Source organism: Lathyrus oleraceus, chromosome 1 (genome assembly GCF_024323335.1).
Source record: "Lathyrus oleraceus cultivar Zhongwan6 chromosome 1, CAAS_Psat_ZW6_1.0, whole genome shotgun sequence".
NCBI classification, from domain to species: Eukaryota; Viridiplantae; Streptophyta; class Magnoliopsida; order Fabales; family Fabaceae; genus Lathyrus; species Lathyrus oleraceus.
The window spans coordinates 406,587,054-406,613,205 of NC_066579.1; the positions used below are offsets into that span (position 1 = coordinate 406,587,054).

Genomic DNA, 26,152 nt, shown 5'->3' on the forward strand with positions numbered 1-26,152 from the left:
TCTTAAAAATCATCCACAAGAAATCAAAATAAGACTATTTAATCTATTTTGTTACATAGCAAATTACAGATAACATTTTAATAATTTTAAATTAAAAAATTGTTTCTCATCATATGTAATGATAATTGATAACAGGGATTAACATTATTTTATATTTATGTCAATTGTTCAATTATCATAGTAACACTGTAAATGACTTAGATTTAGATAGACTGATTACTCATTTCAGAAATGACACAGGAAATGCTACTAACTAGAGACATATTTATTATAGAAGTTATAGAAATAAATATATACATAGCCTATAACATATTAGACTCAACACTAGTTTTCTAAAGTACATAGATTGTTACTCATGCCTCTGTTGTATGTCATGAACCTTATTAAGCGATTCTTCAAAAGCCTGCAACGTTACATTGTAATGCTCTCCAGAAATCATTCCCTCCTCCACAACTTGTAAGACACTTTTAAATAACTTATCACACAACTGAATACTGCCAATACTATCAGAGTTGTGATCAGAAATATAAAGGCGCTTGTAATCTTTCTTCCACCTTGAAAGAATGTACTTAGGAGGAATCTCTTCCACCCCATTAAAATTGAGTACACACAATGCATGCCGGCATAAATATCCATAAAAATTAAAGCAACAACATATACAACGAACTTCACCTACTGATCTACTGTACAAAACTTCGAAATCCTTAATCTCCCGTTTGTTTCCCTCAACCAAAACATGCTCTTTGACCAAGAAGATTATGATGGGACCGTCGACGTGTAATTGAGTCGTCCCGAAACAAGAGAACATTTCTCCCACTTCAAGTTGGAACTTCCTGAATATTTCTCTTGTGTACATTTTAGAGAGCTGCAGTTCAAAAGAACATTTGGTTTTCAGCAAGGGGCTTGAGCTTCTTGATTCAATATCTGCTAAAGATTCTTCCATGTATTTTTTATGAAGAGCTAGTTCATACTTGTCAAGAAACTCTTTCAATGGAGTCTGTTTGTGCACATATTTATCAAAAAATGGAGTAAGGTTCTCACCAGAGCGTGTCGCAGCCATTCCACCAAAAAATTTGTCCTTTAAAAATACCGGTGCCCAATGAACTCGGTCTTGATAAAGGGAACGAAGCCACTCGTGGTCACTAAGTCCGAAACGTTGAATTATAAATCCCCATGCTGCCTCAAATTCAATCACTTTTAATGTCTCATAAACGGCTCTAACTAGTGCTTTTCTAATTGCATCGTAATTGCGCAACCCTCCCAGTTTTTCTGGTACTTTTTTCATAATTAATGACAAGCCAAAACAATGATGAGATTTGGGAAAATTTTCCGCAATTGCACTCTGCAAAGCCTTGCACCTATCTGTAATAATAGTTTGAGGAGAACATCCTGACATACACATAACCCATGTTCTAAACAACCAAGCATATGATTCGGTCGTTTCCCCAGCAAGCAGACCACAACCTAATAACACTGATTGACCATGGTGATTTATTCCAATAAAAGCCACAAGAGGGATTTCATATTTGTTTGACAAATAAGTGTTGTCAAAATAAATGACATCACTAAAATAACCACATGCAGCCCTAGATCTCGCATCAACCCATAACACATTCCTCAAATGTCCTTCATCATTGAAATCCATCAAATAAAAGAAGTGTGGATTAGTTAGTTGCATACGGCACAGGAAATTATAAATAGCCTGCGTGTCCCCTTTTCTTAGGTTCAACTCATTAGAATATTCAGAGAAAGTTTTTTCGTCTCTTGCATTGGAGTTTAAATTACCATCACCTGCATCTATCACAAGTGCACGATATAACTTTATTGTTTGCACTTGAGCATCAGAACAAGGTAACAACTTGTTTTTAGTTCCAGTTCCTATCTTTCTAACCGATTTATGAATCTTAGCACCTAAGATGTGGTTATGTTCAAGGGTTACCTCGCGTATCCTCCATCTCTGAGATTCCACTAACCTCATCCTTATCATAGCAGTACAACCAGTTCTTGTCTCTTTTCTCAAATTGTTAACATCTTTTATTCTTTTGAAACCTTGGCTGCTACAACAAAGCACTGCACCGTATTTTTCTTTGCTATTTCTCTTGAACCATGAATTCTTCACCCTCACACAAAACCCCACCTCTTTGGCATAGCAAATATAATAATTGTAAGCATCATCATATGACTCAAACTCCATTCCAACAGCCGGTGCGAGAAATTCCTTTCTTCCTTCAGAAATATCATTTTGACAATCTAATCCAATTAGTACATCATCTTCATCTTTCAGAATCTCAATGCATTCTCCATCCGGTAATCGTTCGCAACACAGAGAAGCATCATCCATCTAGTATATCGTCAAACAAAATCATTAATTTACTCTCTAAAATAAATTAGAATATGATAAACCCAATCTCAAAACATCAACTTAATACCAAAGTCTCATTCACCTGAATCAGCGGTTATATCCTAAATCTATAGTTTTTTTTCTCGGCAGTAATAAATATCTAACTCGCGCTATTATTAGTCTGGATTGAATTTCTATAATATAAAAAACTGAAAACAGTGATAAAACCTAAGAGTTAGAACATAGAAGGAGGAGCATAGATAGAAAAAATGAATTACCTTTAAGTCTTCTTCTTCGAGAAAATGAGAGTCGTCGCCCACTGTAACAAGATGTTCCCTCTCTAACTCCGACATCATCTAATCCTCCATCTTCAAGTGCTCATTCTCTCTACTGTGCATTTCAGTAAGGAAAAAATATTTATATTAAAATTAATTAGAAATTCATTTTAGGACTTTTTGGATGGCACAAGTGGTTATAAAAAAAACCGATTATGAAGAACTATTTCTTTTAACAATTTTTTTTATAATTATTTTAGTGTGTGTTATCATAAGTTATTTTTACAACGAATAAAAATAAACTCAAAAAGTTTTAATGCCTTAACATTTCACAAGTAGTTATATAATTTAGATAGACAATGGTATAATTTAATAAAATTTGAACACTATAGAATGCTTCTGAACATTTTAATATCTTAATTATGTCGTTCAAAAATCTATAAAATATCGCATCAAACTTGATTGATCTCTTAATTAACCTACATAATATGTTCTCCGCATAAGTTTCAAATCTTCATCGAATTTCAACTTAATAAGATTGTATTTCACATTTTCACCAATATCAATCCAATTTGCATGAAACTCAATCTTATTCATCTTTATGTTCTAGGTGTCGAACAACATATTATTCAACATGGATCTTAGGAGGGCGAGACATGTGGTGCTCTAGGAGACGAAACTCTACTAGAGGTTTCACCTCGTTGAAGTACGCCCTAGGAGACGAAACTCTACTAGAGGTTTCACCTCGTTGAAGTACACTTTCGGCTTAAACAAAAGCTGAGGCATCGTACGATGTTTTACTTAACCCATATTTATACAACTTTGTATTCATTATGAATCACACAAAAGAGTTTGTGCAATCACAGTCCTACAAAATTATCGATAAAATCTTAACCGTTCATTTTGTACTATCGAATTTTTTACATATCCACTAAAAATCCGGTATTTGAAGGTTGATTTTGAAAAACCAGTACCTTTAAACTATCAGATTTTCACCTTTATTAAAAAATTTGGTAAATATAGGTACTTTAAAAAAAACGTATATAATTTCATATACTGAATTTTTGAAATATCTGGTATACCAGAATTTTTATATACACTGCCAATTTTTTTTATTTGTACCAGATTTTTTACCTATTCCGAATTTTTCGTCTGAACTTTTTGATAAAGTTTTGACAAAGATAACATAGGTATTATGTTATGGAAATATGAGGGTGTCTGGTCAAAGCATAAGGGTTACAAGATAAAATCTTTATACTTCTGATTCAGGATGGTGACAAGATAAAATCTTTATACTTCTGATTCAGGATGTTGATATTAAATTAGGGGGTTTCTCTTTTCATCCTTATATGTTCCCCCCACACCATAAAAAATCATGAATGCCCCTGACACACCTTTTTAAGCCATTCCTCACAACAAATTGAAGATGCACCCCTATTATGCCAAAATTTAATCAGGAGATACATCTCCGGATGAATAAATGATGAGTCCAAATATGCATCTTCGTATACACCATTAATTCAAAATCTAGTCGATGGTACGAAGATGCATCTCCAAACGGGATGAATATTTTAACCCGCGTAAGAACTTTCCCTCTTCCTCCTTCATTTGTCACAAAACTCACTAAACCTCAAAAAAATCCAATTGTTGCTCTTCTTCCATTCAAGCTTTTTTTTTTTGCCAATAAAGATTTTCACTGCATTTTACTCCATTTCCTAAAAAAAAAAAAGGTTCTCACTTCATTCAATATTATTTTCTACATCTTATAATTTGGTAAGTTTTTCAAAAACCAATCCTTTTTGTGTGTTTTGTATGAGCTTTTAGGAAAAATAAGTTGTTTAAGTTACATTAGATAGTGTGCAATCGAAATAGATAGCTTTTTTTGGACATGCATTGAAAGTTTGTTGGGAGTTTAGGACTGCAATGGCATTTCAGCCATTTCTGCGAAATCACGGCTTTATCTAGAGATGCATCTCTGAATTTTTTTCTGACCCTTTTTCAGATATGCATCTTCGGATTATTGTGTCTGGATTTTGTATGAATTTGTGATATGAATGTTATTTTTTAACGCATGTGTAATTGCTGAAAATAATCCTGGCGGAATTAGGTTCGGTCGTGTGTCTCAAACCGCGTTGGTACGATGTGGAAGGGCCGCAACGAGGACCAAAAGGCCACAAGTTAATGATAACTCGTTTGATGGTTCACAATGCTAAGGTTCCCAACCATAGGTCGCCTATCTCCGGCATCTATTTCACGGGGCCACATCTATAGGGAAGAGAATCAAGTGACATATAAGCTATCTAACTTAGACTTATGTGTAGTGTATTCATTCCGTTGTAAATTTTAACTTCAATAATAACAAACTAGGTTTATCTAATTTTATAATTAAATAGGTTTATCTAATTTTAGAAACAAATAGGTTTGAGAGGTTTATCTAATTTTAGAAACAAATAGGTTTGAGTACATATTCCGTTTTCATTTATTCAATGTGCTATGCGAAAGCTACATAGCAATTTTCTCTTCAATAAATATATCCCTAAACCTTTCTTCTCTTTCAAGATCGCTTATATTAACATTCTCACTTAGAAACTTATGAATTATTACAATGAACAATGAGGAGGAAATTTGGGGTAACAGAAGTGAAAGTTTTAGGAATAACACCAACAAACATGTATTTCAAGTAGGGTCCAATGACCATATCATCTGCATGACCAACCACTATGGTTGTTTATATTGATTTGGTAAACCAGCCAAAAAGGCATTCACATTCTATGATTTTGCATAATTTTGGAAAGTTTTAACATAACTATAAAAAAAAACAGTATATTAGCATCATTCTTGATTTATTTATTCAATCCTGTCTGCTACACAACGAATCTTATTCAAAGACTCTTTAAATGCCTGCCAAGAAGCCATGTAATGGTTTTGAGATATCATGCCTTCTTCAACTACTTGCATAGCACGTTTGTATAAATGATCAAAACACTGAACTGGGTTGGTAATATCAACATCGTCTGACCTGAGATGTGGTACATACAATCGCTTACAATCTTTCCTCCATCTTGACAAAATATATTGACATGGAATTTCCTCCACGCCGTTGTAATTAAGGATATACAAGGCATGCCTGCATAGGTAGCCTTTGAAGTTAAAGCAACTACATATGCAACGAACTTCGGCTACCGCTTTATCATACATGACTTCAAAATGCCTATCATCTCTTACAGATTCTTCCAGTTGATGTTCTTTTACCATGTATGTCACTATCGACTCATTTGTTTGAATTTGCGAGACGCAGAAACAGGAGGACATCATCACCACCTCATCTTGGAACTTCCTGAATATTGCATTTGTGTACAATTTAGAGAGTTGTAGCTCGTAGAAGCATCTTGTTTTCAGTAATGGGCTTGAATTGTGTGACTCCAAATCATCAAGAGCTTCAGTGTTTTGCTTCTTTTGTTGAACTAATTCATAAATCTCAAAAAATTCTTTCAACGAAGTTTGATGATGCAAGTGACCCTTGAAAAAGGGAACCACAGACTCGCCGTTTTCATAATCAGAAATTCCAGCAAAAATTGTGTCCTTGGAGTATACTGGAGCCCAGAGCTCTCGTTCCTCGTGCAAGCTTTGAAGCTTTTCATGATTTCTTGTTCTAAAATGTTGGGTCAGAGCATCCCATTCCCTTTCAAATTCATCTACTGTTTTAGGGTCATATATCACTTTTGTTAGCGCCATTTGAAATTCCTCATATGCCTGAAACTGCACCATACATCCACGAATACTCTGCATGACTTGCAATAGACAAATTCTATGGTGAGCCCTCGGGAAAACCTCTGCTATTGCACTTCGCAGGGTCTTACATTGATTTGTGACAATAGTTTGTGGAGGGCGACCAGACATACAAGTAATCCATGCCCTAAATAACCAAATATATGTGTCGAATGTCTCATCTGCAAGCAGACCACATCCTAACAAAATAGATTGTCCATGGTGATTAATACCAACAAATGCAACAAGTGAAATCTCATAATTGTTTGACAAATATGTTGTGTCAAATGCAACCACATCACCAAAATAACTATATGCTGACCTAGACCTAGAATCAATCCAAAATATGTTCCTCAGTTGTCCATCATCATTCAGATCCATCACATAGAAAAAATTGGGACTCACCAGTTGACGCTGACAGAAGTAATTAGAAATAAGTTCTGCATCACCTTTTTTTAGTTTCAAACGCCTGGAAAATTTAACATTGTTGCTAGCTCCTCCTTCATTAGAATTTGAGCTCCCATAACCAGAAGCATCTGCATTTGGCATTCGATATAACTTGATTGTCCTCACTTCAACATCTAGAGTTGGCTCAAATTTTCTTTTGGCCCCACTGTCCATCCTCTTATGTGATTTAGAGTTCTGTGCTCTCTCAGGATCAAATGAATGGTTATGCTCAAGCTTGACTTCGTCAACCCTCCACCTATCAGATTCCACTAATCTCAATCTAATCATTGCTAGACAGCCTGTTCTTGTTTCTTTCCTATGACTATTAGCTTCTTTAATTGTTTTGAAACCCTCACAGTTACAGCACAAGACAGCACCGCGCTTCTCTTTACTGTTACGTTTGGCCCAAGATGATTTAACCCGTATAGCAAATCCAATTTCTTTAGCATAGCTGTTATAATAGTTGTAGGCATCATCATAAGTTTCAAACTCCATTCCCACAACAGGTGACTGGAAGTCTTTTCCTCGATGTTCTCTACTATTACTGTCAACTACGGCTGTTTCATTTTCATCCCTTCCATTCTCATGTTCGCATCCATCAATCTCAAACAATTGACTACAGTCATTCTCGAGCTCTTTGCCCTCAACTTCAAGTAGTTGCTCACTGTGCAAAGATCCCTCATCTATCTGGAAAGAGTGAGGGGAAAAATAATCAAATTTCAAACACAATCTAAGAAATTTGAGTATGCATTAACATTGACAACAAAACTTAAAATAACACAACCAAGCTCAAAGGTGGCCAACCAGTTTCCAATTTGAAACTTTATATTACTGACTGGCATAAAATTTCTTTTATTATCACCCTACACAATCATGATCATTTACCCGCCCCCTTTGTTCTCTATCTCACTAGGCCACAATAGTCTATACTACACTATGACGCATTTGCGCGGGTACAGTACACGGTACAAGATATGGCATTTAAAAACACTAAGGTGCGGATACGTTGCTAATATAAAAAAAACTTTAAACTATTCAAAGCACGATAATATTTGTTGAACAACTTATAAAATTAGAATTAAAAGATGATCAGAGAAAAGAAGCTGTGAACTCGCTGTTTCCAAAATGTTGAAAAAACAATAAAATCTCAAAAAAAAATAGTGAAATTATGGAGAAAAAGAAGATTTTAATTTTAACAATAAATACAGTACATACAGAGAAATAAAATAGGCAGAATTGAAAAACTCGTGGCCTAGTCGGTGAGAGAGAGAAGCAGACTGAGTAAACAAACAATGCGACTTATTCGCTTTAGGTCGCATTATCCGACTTGATTTTTGTCATCTTTCCTGCGCGCTCAACCTGGCCATGTACTGGCACCGCACAAAGCTGTAGCCTACCATGTACCAGGTCGGAAAAGGAAACAAACCGAGAAGGTAGATGATTGGTACGTGCCGCACGCGTACCCAACACGTATCTGTACCTGGTATGTACCCAGCATGGGTACACTGTAAAAAATGGTATACCAGTGCTTCAGAGATGCTATATCATTATGTATTTGAAGCAATATCTCAGCTATATCTTCCACAAAAATGGATAGCCCAGATCACAACATCCATAATGGCTTAGCATCCATATCAAATAAATGATTTATAATCCAACAAATATTGTATGTTGGTTGCTCAATAGAAAGTATTCCAAAATAACTATGTGAAGTAATCAATGCCATTAAGCATCTATGACGTCCTAACGACTAACACAGACAAACAATGACAACAACTTGAAGTGATAGACATGATAATTAAAATCCATGCATCACTCCCTTTTATTTAATAGTGACCATAAAACAATTGGTGCATTTGTGCCCTCATTTGCAGTACTAACAAAAATTTGTCAATCCAAAATGACATTGCGCCATTTTTTCACAAATCAGAGAACCCCTTACAAATAAAAAGGAAACAACAAACGGGTCTCTCTACAAGAAAAATCAAGCCTCAGGTTTTTCCAGACTTGCCACAATATAGTAGTTGAAAATGAAAAGCACAACATATATCATACAAATAAGCGAGTCCAACATAACAAGCCATCCGTTGTTCTATGATAAGAACTTACCGTGATGTCGAGATTAGTAGTTAGCAACAAGCCCTTATCATTCGAAGAACACACAACATTGTCATTCATGGTTCCCTCAGAGGGTTCACGCGAGTTCTTCTGTTAAATAATAAATAATAGGTTAACCTTGTTGTTATAATGTTGCATTTCAAGTAATCACGTTTCAACTAAAATGCATCATAGCATAATAGATCAACACAAAATTACTGCAGTGCCAGTAAAAAATCTCCAGAAACACGGTTTAATGAACACTTGAATTATCATACAGACAGTAATCAATTGCAGAATCTTCATGAATTGACATATATACAAAAATTCTCGTAGAATCGTGATTTAATAGAGAAGTTAATCTATGAACTGAAACAGTAGAATACAAAATTAGGGATATGTTGAAGAGGATTAGTAATTAGGGGAAACCGAAAAATAAATTGTAAATTTGAGAAGGGGAAGGAAACTTACCAGAGGAACGAAAAGAAGACAAGAGTTGAGTTCAGTTGGGAGGAACAAGAAGTTCCCAGGAATTACAAATAAAATATATTTTTCGTCTATTTTCTACTATTAGATTCTGTTCCTTTATTTATTTATTTTCATTTTAATTATTTATCGTTTTAAATGTTGTTAATCGTTTGATTTTTTTTAAGAATAATCATGTTTTTCAAAATAAATTACAAAATAATTATATTTTTTTAAAAAAATATTAAACTAGTCATATTTTAAATAAAAAAAATCATTTACAATGATATAGCCAGACCCATTGGCATGCATACAACTTATATCAGACTCATTGGCATGCATACAACTTTTGTTCACAGGCACCAATATGCATGACACATGAATATATGTCATGTCATTGTATGTGGCGCATTCACGCCTCCTCTATGAGCATGCGTCACAAGCCAATGTAGTAGTCATAAGTAACAAGACAATGTAGTAGTCATAAGTAATGACTACTGTGTATAAAAGTTGGTATAACAAGACAACGCAATAGCCACTGACGATGGTTATTATGTACAAAAGTTGTATGCATGCGCCATAGACAATGGCTAATGTGTGCAAAAGTTGTATGCACGTGCAACATGCAATGATTACTGTGTACAAAAGTTGTATGCATGCACAACATGCAATAGCAATTGTATACAAAAGTAAGATGCATGCATCATTTTGGGTCTGGTTACATCTCTTGTCAACGATTTTCTTTTGTTTCAAACATGGTTAGTATGTTTTTTTTTAAATATGATTATTTTGAAATTTATTTTGAAAAACATGGTTAATTTTTTTAAAAAAATAATCTTTTTATATATTTAGAATTTTTTATCAATTATGTATTTTTATTGATTTTGTTTTATATAATATTATTTATTCATAATTTCTTTTACAATGTCACTCTTAATATATTTTTATGTGTTCCTATTAAAACCGTGTTGTGAGCTTTATTAATATTCTCAAACAAGTTCGAATTCAAGTTGTGAGCTTGAATATGCATACTCTTCATACTATATGTTGTGAGCTTTATCAATAATATGTTCATCATTTTAGGCGTATTTTTCTTTATATTTCAATCTATAAAATCTTAAGTAAGGCCATGGTCAATAAATTGAAGGAGTGTATATATAAGATTGTGTATCCTTATCAAATTGGATATATTCCTAAAAGAAGCATACACGAAAATATTGGGTAGATCAACAACATAGTATACAAAGATTGAAAGGGAATAAGGGAGTATTTGCTATCAAAGTAGATTTAACTAAAACTTATGATAAGATTAGTTGGAATTTTGTCAGCAATATTATGATAGAAATTGGTATCTCTGAGAATGATTGTCTTGTGGAATGAAGAAAAAGATGATTATTTGGTTCCTCTGAAAGTTTTGAGACAATGAGACCCAATATCCCATTGCTTGTTTGCTTTGTGTATGGATAAACTTTCTCATATGATTATTGAGATAGTTGATAGAAGCGAGTGGGAGAGTATGAAAGCAGGCAGAATTGGCTCGACTATTTCTCATCTTATGTTTGCTGATGATCTGCCTCTTTTTGGCAGAGTCGTTAATAAGCTGATGAATTGCGTTATGGTAACCCTGAATGATTTTATGTTCTATGTCAGGGCAAAGGACTATTACTGAGAAGGCACGTGTTTTATTTTCTAAAATCACACTAGTCTAAACTATAAGACAAATTTTTTAGTTGACAGATTTTAAAGAGACCAAATAGATGGGTACTTAGGGGTGCCTATAACTGATAGAAGTTCTAAGATTAGTGATTTCCTGCATCTTATTGAGCAAGTTAAGATTAAACTTACAAGCTGGAAAGTAAGACAATTGTCTTATATTGGGAGAGCAACCCTTGTAAAATGTGTTATTAAAGCAATCCCCATATACCCCATGATGAATTTTATTGTATTTGTGCCTAAAACTTATTTAAAGGAAATTCAAAGGATTCAAATAGGTTTTGTTTGGGGAGATACTTAAGCTAAGAAGCACATCCACGCAGTGAGATGGGAAGATATTTCCAAACCTAAGAAGTAAGGTGGATTAAATATGAGGAAGATCATTAATATGAACAAATCTTGTATTATTAAGTTAGGGTGGAAAATAAAGAGTGGAGGTAACTCTTTATGTTGTTAAGTGTTAAAGGGAAAGTATGTTAGAAATTTTAGCCTAACTAATAAAGTGGATGTTAAAGCCTATGACTCAAGCTATGAAAATGGATAAATAATGTTTGTCCAATTATGAAAGACATGACATTTTGGGCAATTGGTAATGGTGATATGGTTAAAGCTTTGCATGATTATTGGTGGTTCCATGTATTGTCATATCAAGTATGATGGATTTTTCTTCCGAAGCTCTAGAGAATATGAAAGTTTATGAGTTTGTTGATAACAAAGGAGATTGGAATATGGTTGGCTTAGAAGGCCCTTCCTGTAACACCCTTCTACCCAAACGACATATTTAAATAGATTATCAGAGTACAACATGTAGAAGAGTTTACATTTCTTACAACATAACAATTATCGCATCACAACATAAAACATATTATTTATTTTATTAAAACTTCGCAGCGGACAACAACATTATTATTATTATCATTCATCATATAACAATTCATAATAATGGTTCAACATTATCTCAACAAAACATCTCAACATGTTAGTCATCATAAACAACGTAAATAATAATCAATTATCTATCGAATCCCATAACCCCGGTGTCACATGACTAGAGCATTTGACTCGACTCTGTAGAATAACTCTACACTTATTCTTCAAACCTCAACAATAGCTACTCCTCTTTATCTGCACATTGCTCATCATAGATGAACATAAACACATGCAGAAGGGGTGAGAATTACATTATTAAATAATAATATAACGACAGAAATATAAACATAAATATATTTCACATATGCCAACACAGCTCATCATAATCCTCATAATCAACATATTCATGAACATCAACAAAACAACATATCAAATGCAATGCACACACCCATGCATGACTCAACACGACTCGGTATACCCATTTTGTGACCAACTACAGGATCACCACTCCCAGATTCATCACCATAGAATCCGAGTTCCCCGCAAGGAACCAAGCCTCTCAACAAGCCCGGAGTCAACAACATCATTGGAACTCAGTCCGTTCATCACTAGGCATCGGCCTTTCATGAATGCATGCACACCAAGCATGCATCATAATCAACATAGCAACAACAGCATCATATAGTCATGTTATCATCATCATTAACACATCCTATCACCAAAAGCATATCACATCATGCCACATAATCAAACACAGTATTATCACACTCTACTAATATCTATACCACTCAAAGCAACGGGAAATGATCCCTCATATACCATGCATCAGCTAAGTTACCTCGCTCAGCCTAAACAACCAAAACTGCACAACAACAGCCCCGGAAAGACCACAGTCTGCCCATACACGTATTGCCTATGCTCATACGCGTATTACCCACGCCTGACCAAATCCATACGCGTATTGCCCATGTCCATACGCGTATGCTACGCGTATCACATTCCCATACGCGTACCAACAGAGACCAAAACACGTTCAAAACATCATCTTCCTCATCCATACGCGTATTGCCTAGTGCCATACGCGTACCAGCAATCTCATACGCGTATTGCCTAGTGCCATACGCGTATGACCAGAAACCAGATTTCCAGATCTGCAATGGCTTTTTCTGCTACGAGATCTATCCAAATTCATCCTTCCACAGTCTAAATTTCACACAAAATCACTCATATCATCTAATACAAATAGTTCCCTATTCGATTTCACAAATCCTAACATCATTGCATATAATTTCTACGAATTCCTTCGATTAAAATCCCAATTTCGTTCATCCAATATTTCACCATTTTCAGCATATTATTGTTTAATAAGGTTCAGACCCCTTACCTCTTTGGATTGAAGGAAGCTCTGAGCAATCTTTGGCCTTTTCCTCTTCCTTCTCTTTCTCTTCAGCGTTTCTCCCCCCTTTCTCTGACTCTGAGGCAAAACACGTGAAAACAACCTGAGTCCTCACTTTGGCCTCTTTTATCCAATTTCCACTTTTACCCTTCCACTCTTCATATTCCATTTATTTTATTTATTTAATTATTATTAAAATAAATAACATCTATAGTAATAATAAAAATAATCCAATAATTCAACTTTATTTAATTAAATTAATAAAATAATATTAACTCAATTAAATAATTCTCTTATTTTAATCGGGGTGTTACAACTCTCCCCCACTAAAAGAGTTTTCGTCCTCGAAAACATACCTCAAGCAAATAGAGCCGGATACGACTCCTTCATCTGATCTTCACGCTCCCAAGTCAAGCTCTCACCAGCTGGACCTCCCCAAACAACTTTCACTAGAGCAATCTTCTTACCTCTCAGGGTCTTCTCTTCTCGGTCATCTATCCGAATTAGCAACACCTCAACGGTCAAATTATCCCTCACCTGGATATCATCCAACTGAACAACATGCGAAGGATCCGCAATATATTTTCTCAACTGAGATACATGAAACACATCATGCAGATTAGAAAGCGACGGCGGTAAAGCTATCCGATACGCCACTTCCCCAACCCTCTTCAAAATCTGATACGGACCCACAAACCTCGGAGTAAGCTTTTTAGACTTTAAAGCTCTACCCACACCTGTCGTCGGAGTAACTCTCAAGAACACATGATCTCCCTCTTGGAACTCAAGTGCCTTTCTCCTGTTATCATGATAACTCTTCTGACGACTCTGAGAAATCTTCATTTTCTCCTGAATCATCTTAACCCTTTCAGTCGTCTGCTGCACAATCTCAGGTCCGAGTACAACACTCTCACCTGATTCATACCAACACAATGGAGTTCTACACCTCCTACCATACAATGCTTCATATGGAGCCATACCGATACTAGCATGAAAACTATTATTATAAGTAAACTCCACCAACGGCAAATAACTATCCCAAGAACCACTCTGCTCCAACACACAAGCTCTCAACAAATCCTCCAAGGATTGGATAGTTCTTTCAGTCTGACCATCAGTCTGAGGATGATAAGCTGAACTCAACCTCAACTTAGTTCCCAACGCTTTCTGCAAACTTTCCCAAAATCTAGAAGTAAATCTGGGATCTCTATCAGACACAATACTGGATGGAATACCATGCAGCCTCACTATCTCCTCAATATACAACTCTGCCAACTTCTCTAAAGAGTGATTAATCTTCATCGGCAAGAAATGCGCCGACTTAGTCAACCGATCCACAATCACCCAAATAGAATCATTACCTTTCACCGTCCTCGGCAATCCCGTCACAAAATCCATGGAAATGCTATCCCACTTCCATTCAGGAATCTTCAAAGGTTGCATCATACCTGCCGGTTTCTGATGTTCAATCTTTGACTTCTGACAAGTCAAACAGGCATACACAAACTTAGCAACATCTCTTTTCATACCAGCCCACCAAAACAACTTCTTCAAATCTTGATACATTTTAGTTGCACCTGGATGGATACTCAATCCACTCCTGTGGCCCTCTTCAAGAATACTCTTTTTCAATTCAGACACCTCAGGAACACAAACTCTACCTTTAAATCGCAGGATGCCATTCTCATCAATCTCAAAATTACCACCATTACCCTGGTTAACCATAGTAATATGATCAACTAGAGCGACATCAACTTGCTGACCATTCCGAATATCTTCCAGAATTCCACTAGTCAACTTCAGCATACCCAACTTTACACTATCAGCGGAAACTTCACAACCCAAACTCATATCACGGAACTGTTCAATTAACTCAAGCTCCCGAACCATCATCATAGACATATGTAGAGACTTTCTACTCAGCGCATCTGCAACTACATTAGCCTTACCGGGATGATAACTCAATTCAAAGTCAAAATCCTTCAGTAATTCTAACCACCTTCTCTGCCTCATATTTAACTCTTTCTAATCAAACAGATACTTCAGACTCTTGTGATCACTGAACACTTCGAATCTGGAACCATACAGATAATGCCTCCACATTTTCAACACAAATACAACAGCTGCAAGTTCTAGATCATGCGTAGGATAATTCCTCTCATGAACTTTCAACTGTCTAGAAGCATAAGCTACAACTTTACCATTCTGCATCAAAACACCACCAAGACCCATCAAAGAAGCATCACAATAAACAACGAAGGACTCACCAGGATTAGGCAAGATCAACACTGGAGCACTGGTCAACCGCCTCTTCAACTCAACAAAACTCGCTTCACAAGCTGCATCCCACACATACACTTGACCCTTCTTAGTCAACTGCGTCAACGGCAATGCCAACCTGGAGAAGCCCTCAATAAATCTGCGATAATAACCAGCTAACCCCAGAAAGCTGCGTATCTCAGTAGCAGACTTCGGAGTCTCCCGCTGTAATACCGCATCAACTTTAGCCGGATCAACAGAAATCCCACCACTCGAAATCACATGGCCAAGGAAACTCACTTCCTTCAACCAGAACTCACATTTAGATAACTTTGCATATAATTTCTTTTCTCTTAACACCTGCAAAACAATTCTCAGATGTCCTGCATGCTCTTCTTCCGTCTTAGAATATATCAATATATCATCTATGAACACCACAACAAAATTATCAAGGTACGGATGAAATATACGATTCATATATTCCATAAACACACCTGGAGCATTAGACACACCGAACGGCATCACAGTGTATTCATAATGACCATACCTCGTACGGAAAGCAGTCTTCGCAATATCGTCTGACTTCACTCGGATCTGATGATAACCCGACCGCAAATCAATCTTACTGAAAACATGAGCTCCAACCAACTGGTCCATCAAATCATCAATCCTCGGCAATGGATACCGATTCTTGATAGTCACCTTATTCAACTGCCGATAATCGACACACAACCTCATCGTACCTTCTTTCTTCTTCACTAACAATACTGGTGCACCCCAAGGAGAAACACTTGGACGCACAAACTTCTTCTCAAGCAATTCTTCAAGTTGCTTCTTCAATTCAACTAATTCAGTTGCCGACATTCTATAAGGAGACATCGACACTGGACTCGTACCTGGTACTAAGTCAATGGCAAATTCGACTTCACGTTCTGGAGGTAATTCACTTACATCCTCCGGAAACACATCCTGAAATTCACAGACAACAGGCAAATCTACACTCACCACTTTCTTATTCGCTTGCAGAGACGCAAATAAAGCGAATATCTGAGCTTCATCTTTCACAAATTCCCCCACCTGCCTAGCAGATAGAAATCTTGCCTCATCATTCTCACCAACTTCAGAAAACCGCACCGTCTTACTATAGCAGTTGATAAACACGCCATAGAATTCTAGCCAATTCATTCCCAGAATAATATCAATTTGGTGCAAGGGTAAGCACACCAAATCAACCACGAACTCTCTCTCAAAGATCGTCAACTGACAACCTCGACAGACCACAAAAGTCTTCACAGAACCATTAGCAGGAGTATCTATCACCATACTTCCGCCTAGGGACGACATAATCACACCAATCCTGGTCGCACACTCATACGAAATAAACGAATGGGTAGCACCAATGTCAACAATAGCAAGCAATTCAACATTATTAATCAAGCAAGTACCTTTAATCAGATTATCTTCTTTAGGAGCTTCAGTCCCACTCAGAGCAAACACCCTACCAGTAGTATGAGCTGCAGTAGCCGCCTTCTTCGGTTTCGAGCACTGCGAACTGATATGGCCTTTCTCGCCACAATTAAAACATGTCGGACCAGCATCCTTACATTCCGTAACTCTATGACCAGCCTGACCGCATCGGAAACATCTCAGCACTTTCTTGGTACAGCTATCAGCACGGTGGCCTGGCTCGCCACACTTGAAACATTTACCAGCTATGGGAGATCCTCCCCCACTTGGCTTCTTCGCATCTACCACTTTCTACTTACCTTTACCATTCGGAGATGCATAAGGACTACCACGATCCTTAATCTTCTTCTCACTAAGACTCTTGTAGTGAGCAGTCCTAGCCTTGCTATCTTCATCAAATATCCTGCACTTGTTAACCAGTGTAGGAAACCTACGAATCTCCTGGTAACCAATGCCTTGTTTGATCTCGGGACGCAACCCGTTCTCAAACTTGACACACTTGGATTCTTCAGCATCAGCATTATTATAATGAGGACAATACTGTACCAGCTCCTCAAACTTCGAAGCGTAATCAGCAACAGACATGTTACCCTGCTTCAGTCCCAGAAATTCCATCTCCTTCTTACATCGCACATCAGCAGGAAAATATTTCTCCAGAAAGGCCGTCTTGAACCTTTCCCAAGTCATCTCAGCACCTGGTACTTCAATCCTCTGTCGAGTGTTATCCCACCAGTTTTCAGCCTCTTCAGATAACCTATGCGTACCAAACTGCACCTTCTGTGCTTCAGTACACGTCATCACCCGGAAAATCTTCTCAATTTCCTTCAGCCAAATCTGAGCACCATCTGGATCATAGCGCCCCTTGAATGTAGGAGGGTTATTCTTCAGAAACCTTCCCAAATTCCTAAACTCGTCGACCGGCGGATTCTGCTGCGCCTGCATAGCCTGCGCCATAGCAGCCAAAGCCTCAGCAATCGCACGGTCATTTTCTCCAGCCATACTCTGCACGACACAACTACAACCGTTAAATATCGACAGTGTCATTTACACTAATCGACCAACAGGGAAAACATCACATTATGACTCGACTGGACTGACCATGCTCTGATACCACTAGTGTAACACCCTTCTACCCAAACGACATATTTAAATAGATTATCAGAGTACAACATGTAGAAGAGTTTACATTTCTTACAACATAACAATTATCGCATCACAACATAAAACATATTATTTATTTTATTAAAACTTCGCAGCGGACAACAACATTATTATTATCATTCATCATATAACAATTCATAATAATGGTTCAACATTATCTCAACAAAACATCTCAACATGTTAGTCATCATAAACAACGTAAATAATAATCAATTATCTATCGAATCCCATAACCCCGGTGTCACATGACTAGAGCATTTGACTCGACTCTGTAGAATAACTCTACACTTATTCTTCAAACCTCAACAATAGCTACTCCTCTTTATCTGCACATTGCTCATCATAGATGAACATAAACACGTGCAGAAGGGGTGAGAATTACATTATTAAATAATAATATAACGACAGAAATATAAACATAAATATATTTCACATATGCCAACACAGCTCATCATAATCCTCATAATCAACATATTCATGAACATCAACAAAACAACATATCAAATGCAATGCACACACCCATGCATGACTCAACACGACTCGGTATACCCATTTTGTGACCAACTACAGGATCACCACTCCCAGATTCATCACCATAGAATCCGAGTTCCCCGCAAGGAACCAAGCCTCTCAACAAGCCCGGAGTCAACAACATCATTGGAACTCAGTCCGTTCATCACTAGGCATCGGCCTTTCATGAATGCATGCACACCAAGCATGCATCATAATCAACATAGCAACAACAGCATCATATAGTCATGTTATCATCATCATTAACACATCCTATCACCAAAAGCATATCACATCATGCCACATAATCAAACACAGTATTATCACACTCTACTAATATCTATACCACTCAAAGCAACGGGAAATGATCCCTCATATACCATGCATCAGCTAAGTTACCTCGCTCAGCCTAAACAACCAAAACTGCACAACAACAGCCCCGGAAAGACCACAGTCTGCCCATACGCGTATTGCCTATGCTCATACGCGTATTACCCACGCCTGACCAAATCCATACGCGTATCACATTCCCATACGCGTACCAACAGAGACCAAAACACGTTCAAAACATCATCTTCCTCATCCATACGCGTATTGCCTAGTGCCATACGCGTACCAGCAATCTCATACGCGTATTGCCTAGTGCCATACGCGTATGACCAGAAACCAGATTTCCAGATCTGCAATGGCTTTTTCTGCTACGAGATCTATCCAAATTCATCCTTCCACAGTCTAAATTTCACACAAAATCACTCATATCATCTAATACAAATAGTTCCCTATTCGATTTCACAAATCCTAACATCATTGCATATAATTTCTACGAATTCCTTCGATTAAAATCCCAATTTCGTTCATCCAATATTTCACCATTTTCAGCATATTATTGTTTAATAAGGTTCAGACCCCTTACCTCTTTGGATTGAAGGAAGCTCTGAGCAATCTTTGGCCTTTTCCTCTTCCTTCTCTTTCTCTTCAGCGTTTCTCCCCCCTTTCTCTGACTCTGAGGCAAAACACGTGAAAACAACCTGAGTCCTCACTTTGGCCTCTTTTATCCAATTTCCACTTTTACCCTTCCACTCTTCATATTCCATTTATTTTATTTATTTAATTATTATTAAAATAAATAACATCTATAGTAATAATAAAAATAATCCAATAATTCAACTTTATTTAATTAAATTAATAAAATAATATTAACTCAATTAAATAATTCTCTTATTTTAATCGGGGTGTTACACTTCCCGCAGGAAATGTTAGAAAAGTTGATAACAATTCTTCCTTTAATGTCTGATATAGGTGTTGATGTATGTCTTTGGGGAGGTACAAGTAATACAAGGTTACAATATATATTGCTTTTGAAATAATTAGTAGCTATAATAGTAGTATAGCTTGTGATTACTGGGGTAAATTTTGGAAGTTAAAAGTAGCAAAAAAGGTTATAATTTTTATTAGGATGGTGTAACATAATAGCCTCAAAACCAATTAATTCTTACACCAATTAAATCCAAAAGAGACATGTTGTATAGATTGTGATGGTGTGGTTGAATCCATAATTCATGCCATGTGTGACTGCAAAACTGCTAGACATGTTTGGATAACACTTATGAAAGATAACTATTGAGAGTTGTTCTTTAATCTTAAATTGTAGGATTTGATTAATTTCAATCTGCAAAATAACTTAAGTATGAAAGACCAAGAAGATTAGCAATATATTTGGGCAACTTTGTGTCACTATTTGGTTTTGGAAAAATCAAAGAGAGCATGCAGATGATTATATTTTCCAATTCAATGTTGTTCAAGATATAAGGTAGGAAGTGATAAATTATCATATGAGTTTAAGCTTGTATGATAAGTTCACCAATAGACAATGTGAAACACATCAAATTAGATGTTCTCCTCCGAACAATGAATGAATCATGATGAATACAGAAAGGGAAGTTAAAGGAGAGGGACGAGTAGGATATGAAGGATTAATCACAAATCATAATGGAGTTTGGAGAGAAAGATTCTCAAAATATATAGGGAATTACAAAGTTGTAGTCATAGAACTATGGGGTGTTTATAAAGGTTTGAACCATGTCTTTGATAATGGGTACATGAAAGTGAAGTAGCACATAGATAGTAAAGAGGTTGTCTCAACCATCAAAGCTTGATTAGCTGTGATTGAGATGTTAACATTTCCCACATGTAACGTGTAACACCCTTCTACCCAAACGACATATTTAAATAGATTATCAGAGTACAACATGTAGAAGAGTTTACATTTCTTACAACATAACAATTATCGCATCACAACATAAAACATATTATTTATTTTATTAAAACTTCGCAGCGGACAACAACATTAATATTATCATTCATCATATAACAATTCATAATAATGGTTCAACATTATCTCAACAAAACATCTCAACATGTTAGTCATCATAAACAACGTAAATAATAATCAATTATCTATCGAATCCCATAACCCCGGTGTCACATGACCAGAGCATTTGACTCGACTCTGTAGAATAACTCTACACTTATTCTTCAAACCTCAACAATAGCTAATCCTCTTTATCTGCACATTGCTCATCATAGATGAACATAAACACATGCAGAAGGGGTGAGAATTACATTATTAGATAATAATATAACGACAGAAATATAAACATAAATATATTTCACATATGCCAACACAGCTCATCATAATCATCATAATCAACATAGTCATGAACATCAACAAAACAACATATCAAATGCAATGCACACACCCATGCATGACTCAACACGACTCGGTATACCCATTTTGTGACCAACTACAGGATCACCACTCCCAGATTCACCACCATAGAATCCGAGTTCCCCACAAGGAACCAAGCCTCTCAACAAGCCCGGAGTCAACAACATCATTGGAACTCAGTCCGTTCATCACTAGGCATCGGCCTTTCATGAATGCATGCACACCAAGCATGCATCATAATCAACATAGCAACAACAGCATCAGATAGTCATGTTATCATCATCATTAACACATTCTATCACAAAAGCATATCACATCATGCCACATAATCAAACACAGTACTATCACACTCTACTAATATCTATACCACTCAAAGCAACGGGAAATGATCCCTCGTATACCATGCATCAGCTAAGTTACCTCGCTCAGCCTAAACAACCAAAACTGCACAACAACAGCCCAGGAAAGACCACAAGTCTGCCCATACGCGTATTGCCTATGCTCATACGCGTATTACCCACGCCTGACCAAATCCATACGCGTATTGCCCATGTCCATACGCGTATGCTACGCGTATCACATTCCCATACGCGTACCAACAGAGACCAAAACACGTTCAAAACATCATCTTCCTCATCCATACGCGTATTGCCTAGTGCCATACGCGTACCAGCAATCTCATACGCGTATTGCCTAGTGCCATACGCGTATGACCAGAAACCAGAATTCCAGATCTGCAATGGCTTTTTCTGCTACGAGATCTATCCAAATCCATCCTTCCACAGTCCAAATTTCACACAAAATCACTCATATCATCTAATACAAATAGTCCCCTATTCGATTTCACAAATCCTAACATCATTGCATATAATTTCTACGAATTCCTTTGATTAAAATCACAATTTCGTTCATCCAATATTTCACCATTTTCAGCATATTATTGTTTAATAAGGTTCAGACCCCTTACCTCTTTGGATTGAAGGAAGCTCTGAGCAATCTTTGGCCTTTTCCTCTTCCTTCTCTTTCTCTTCAGCGTTTCTCCCCCCTTTCTCTGACTCTGAGGCAAAACACGTGAAAACAACCTGAGTCCTCACTTTGGCCTCTTTTATCCAATTTCCACTTTTACCCTTCCACTCTTCATATTCCATTTATTTTATTTATTTAATTATTATTAAAATAAATAACATCTATAGTAATAATAAAAATAATCCAATAATTCAACTTTATTTAATTAAATTAATAAAATAATATTAACTCAATTAAATAATTCTCTTATTTTAATCGGGGTGTTACAACTCTCCCCCACTAAAAGAGTTTTCGTCCTCGAAAACATACCTCAAGCAAATAGAGCCGGATACGACTCCTTCATCTGATCTTCACGCTCCCAAGTCAAGCTCTCACCAGCTGGACCTCCCCAAACAACTTTCACTAGAGCAATCTTCTTACCTCTCAGGGTCTTCTCTTCTCGGTCATCTATCCGAATTGGCAACACCTCAACGGTCAAATTATCCCTCACCTGGATATCATCCAACTGAACAACATGCGAAGGATCCGCAATATATTTTCTCAACTGAGATACATGAAACACATCATGCAGATTAGAAAGCGACGGCGGTAAAGCTATCCGATACGCCACTTCCCCAACCCTCTTCAAAATCTGATACGGACCCACAAACCTCGGAGTAAGCTTTTTAGACTTTAAAGCTCTACCCACACCTGTCGTCGGAGTAACTCTCAAGAACACATGATCTCCCTCTTGGAACTCAAGTGCCTTTCTCCTGTTATCATGATAACTCTTCTGACGACTCTGAGAAATCTTCATTTTCTCCTGAATCATCTTAACCCTTTCAGTCGTCTGCTGCACAATCTCAGGTCCGAGTACAACACTCTCACCTGATTCATACCAACACAATGGAGTTCTACACCTCCTACCATACAATGCTTCATATGGAGCCATACCGATACTAGCATGAAAACTATTATTATAAGTAAACTCCACCAACGGCAAATAACTATCCCAAGAACCACTCTGCTCCAACACACAAGCTCTCAACAAATCCTCCAAGGATTGGATAGTTCTTTCGGTCTGACCATCAGTCTGAGGATGATAAGCTGAACTCAACCTCAACTTAGTTCCCAACGCTTTCTGCAAACTTTCCCAAAATCTAGAAGTAAATCTGGGATCTCTATCAGACACAATACTGGATGGAATACCATGCAGCCTCACTATCTCCTCAATATACAACTCTGCCAACTTCTCTAAAGAGTGATTAATCTTCATCGGCAAGAAATGCGCCGACTTAGTCAATCGATCCACAATCACCCAAATAGAATCATTACCTTTCACCGTCCTCGGCAATCCCGTCACAAAATCCATGGAAATGCTATCCCACTTCCATTCAGGAATCTTCAAAGGTTGCATCATACCTGCCGGTTTCTGATGTTCAATCTTTGACTTCTGACAAGTCAAACAGGCATACACAAACTTAGCAACATCTCTTTTCATACCAGCCCACCAAAACAACTTCTTCAAATCTTGATACATTTAGTTGCACCTGGATGGATGCTCAATCCACTCCTATGGCCCTCTTCAAGAATACTCTTTTTCAATTCAGACACCTCAGGAACACAAACTCTACCTTTAAATCGCAGGATGCCATTCTCATCAATCTCAAAATTACCACCATTACCCTGGTTAACCATAGTAATATGATCAACTAGAGCGACGTCAACTTGCTGACCATTCCGAATATCTTCCAGAATTCCACTAGTCAACTTCAGCATACCCAACTTTACACTATCAGCGGAAACTTCACAACCCAAACTCATATCACGGAACTGTTCAATTAACTCAAGCTCCCGAACCATCATCATAGACATATGTAGAGACTTTCTACTCAGCGCATCTGCAACTACATTAGCCTTACCGGGATGATAACTCAATTCAAAGTCAAAATCCTTCAGTAATTCTAACCACCTTCTCTGCCTCATATTTAACTCTTTCTGATCAAACAGATACTTCAGACTCTTGTGATCACTGAACACTTCGAATCTGGAACCATACAGATAATGCCTCCACATTTTCAACACAAATACAACAGCTGCAAGTTCTAGATCATGCGTAGGATAATTCCTCTCATGAACTTTCAACTGTCTAGAAGCATAAGCTACAACTTTACCATTCTGCATCAAAACACCACCAAGACCCATCAAAGAAGCATCACAATAAACAACGAAGGACTCACCAGGATTAGGCAAGATCAACACTGGAGCACTGGTCAACCGCCTCTTCAACTCAACAAAACTCGCTTCACAAGCTGCATCCCACACATACACTTGACCCTTCTTAGTCAACTGCGTCAACGGCAATGCCAACCTGGAGAAGCCCTCAATAAATCTGCGATAATAACCAGCTAACCCCAGAAAGCTGCGTATCTCAGTAGCAGACTTCGGAGTCTCCCGCTGTAATACCGCATCAACTTTAGCCGGATCAACAGAAATCCCACCACTCGAAATCACATGGCCAAGGAAACTCACTTCCTTCAACCAGAACTCACATTTAGATAACTTTGCATATAATTTCTTTTCTCTTAACACCTGCAAAACAATTCTCAGATGTCCTGCATGCTCTTCTTCCGTCTTAGAATATATCAATATATCATCTATGAACACCACAACAAAATTATCAAGGTACGGATGAAATATACGATTCATATATTCCATAAACACACCTGGAGCATTAGATACACCGAACGGCATCACAGTGTATTCATAATGACCATACCTCGTACGGAAAGCAGTCTTCGCAATATCATCTGACTTCACTCGGATCTGATGATAACCCGACCGCAAATCAATCTTACTGAAAACATGAGCTCCAACCAACTGGTCCATCAAATCATCAATCCTCGGCAATGGATACCGATTCTTGATAGTCACCTTATTCAACTGCCGATAATCGACACACAACCTCATCGTACCTTCTTTCTTCTTCACTAACAATACTGGTGCACCCCAAGGAGAAACACTTGGACGCACAAACTTCTTCTCAAGCAATTCTTCAAGTTGCTTCTTCAATTCAACTAATTCAGTTGCCGACATTCTATAAGGAGACATCGACACTGGACTCGTACCTGGTACTAAGTCAATGGCAAATTCGACTTCACGTTCTGGAGGTAATTCACTTACATCCTCCGGAAACACATCTTGAAATTCACAGGCAACAGGCAAATCTACACTCACCACTTTCTTATCCGCTTGCAGAGACGCAAATAAAGCGAATATCTGAGCTTCATCTTTCACAAAATCCCCCACCTGCTTAGCAGATAGAAATCTTGCCTCATCATTCTGACCAACTTCAGAAAATCGCACCGTCTTCCTATAGCAGTTGATAAACACGCCATAGAATTCTAGCCAATTCATTCCCAGAATAATATCAATTTGGTGCAAGGGTAAGCACACCAAATCAACCACGAACTCTCTCTCAAAGATCGTCAACTGACAACCTCGACAGACCACAGAAGTCTTCACAGAACCATTAGCAGGAGTATCTATCACCATACTTCCGCCTAGGGACGACATAATCACACCAATCCTGGTCGCACACTCATACGAAATAAACGAATGGGTAGCACCAGTGTCAACAATAGCAAGCA

At 37.3% G+C, this 26,152-nt stretch overlaps 2 protein-coding genes across 3 annotated transcripts; both read right to left on the reverse strand.

Moving 5' to 3' along the window:
• Positions 1 to 232: 232 nt before the first annotated feature.
• LOC127075860 (protein FAR1-RELATED SEQUENCE 6) lies at positions 233 to 2,780 on the reverse strand. Of its 2 annotated transcripts, XM_051017366.1 has the most exons (3): positions 2,620 to 2,780; positions 1,042 to 2,341; positions 646 to 865 (listed from the first exon to the last, which is right to left on the reverse strand). In XM_051017366.1, exons 1-3 carry the CDS (start codon positions 2,695 to 2,697, stop codon positions 858 to 860), a joined length of 1,386 nt encoding a protein of 461 aa, XP_050873323.1. In that variant the 5' UTR covers positions 2,698 to 2,780; the 3' UTR covers positions 646 to 857. The 2 variants fall into 2 exon arrangements, with proteins under 2 accessions (XP_050873316.1, XP_050873323.1); XM_051017359.1 differs by having other exon boundaries at positions 233 to 2,341.
• Positions 2,781 to 5,440: 2,660 nt separating this feature from the next.
• LOC127075874 (protein FAR1-RELATED SEQUENCE 8) lies at positions 5,441 to 9,506 on the reverse strand. Its single transcript, XM_051017379.1, has 3 exons — positions 9,400 to 9,506; positions 8,941 to 9,039; positions 5,441 to 7,518 (listed from the first exon to the last, which is right to left on the reverse strand). The coding sequence occupies exons 2-3, from the start codon at positions 9,007 to 9,009 to the stop codon at positions 5,464 to 5,466; spliced, it is 2,124 nt and encodes a 707-aa protein (XP_050873336.1). The 5' UTR covers positions 9,010 to 9,039; positions 9,400 to 9,506; the 3' UTR covers positions 5,441 to 5,463.
• Between the last annotated feature and the right edge of the window lie 16,646 nt (positions 9,507 to 26,152).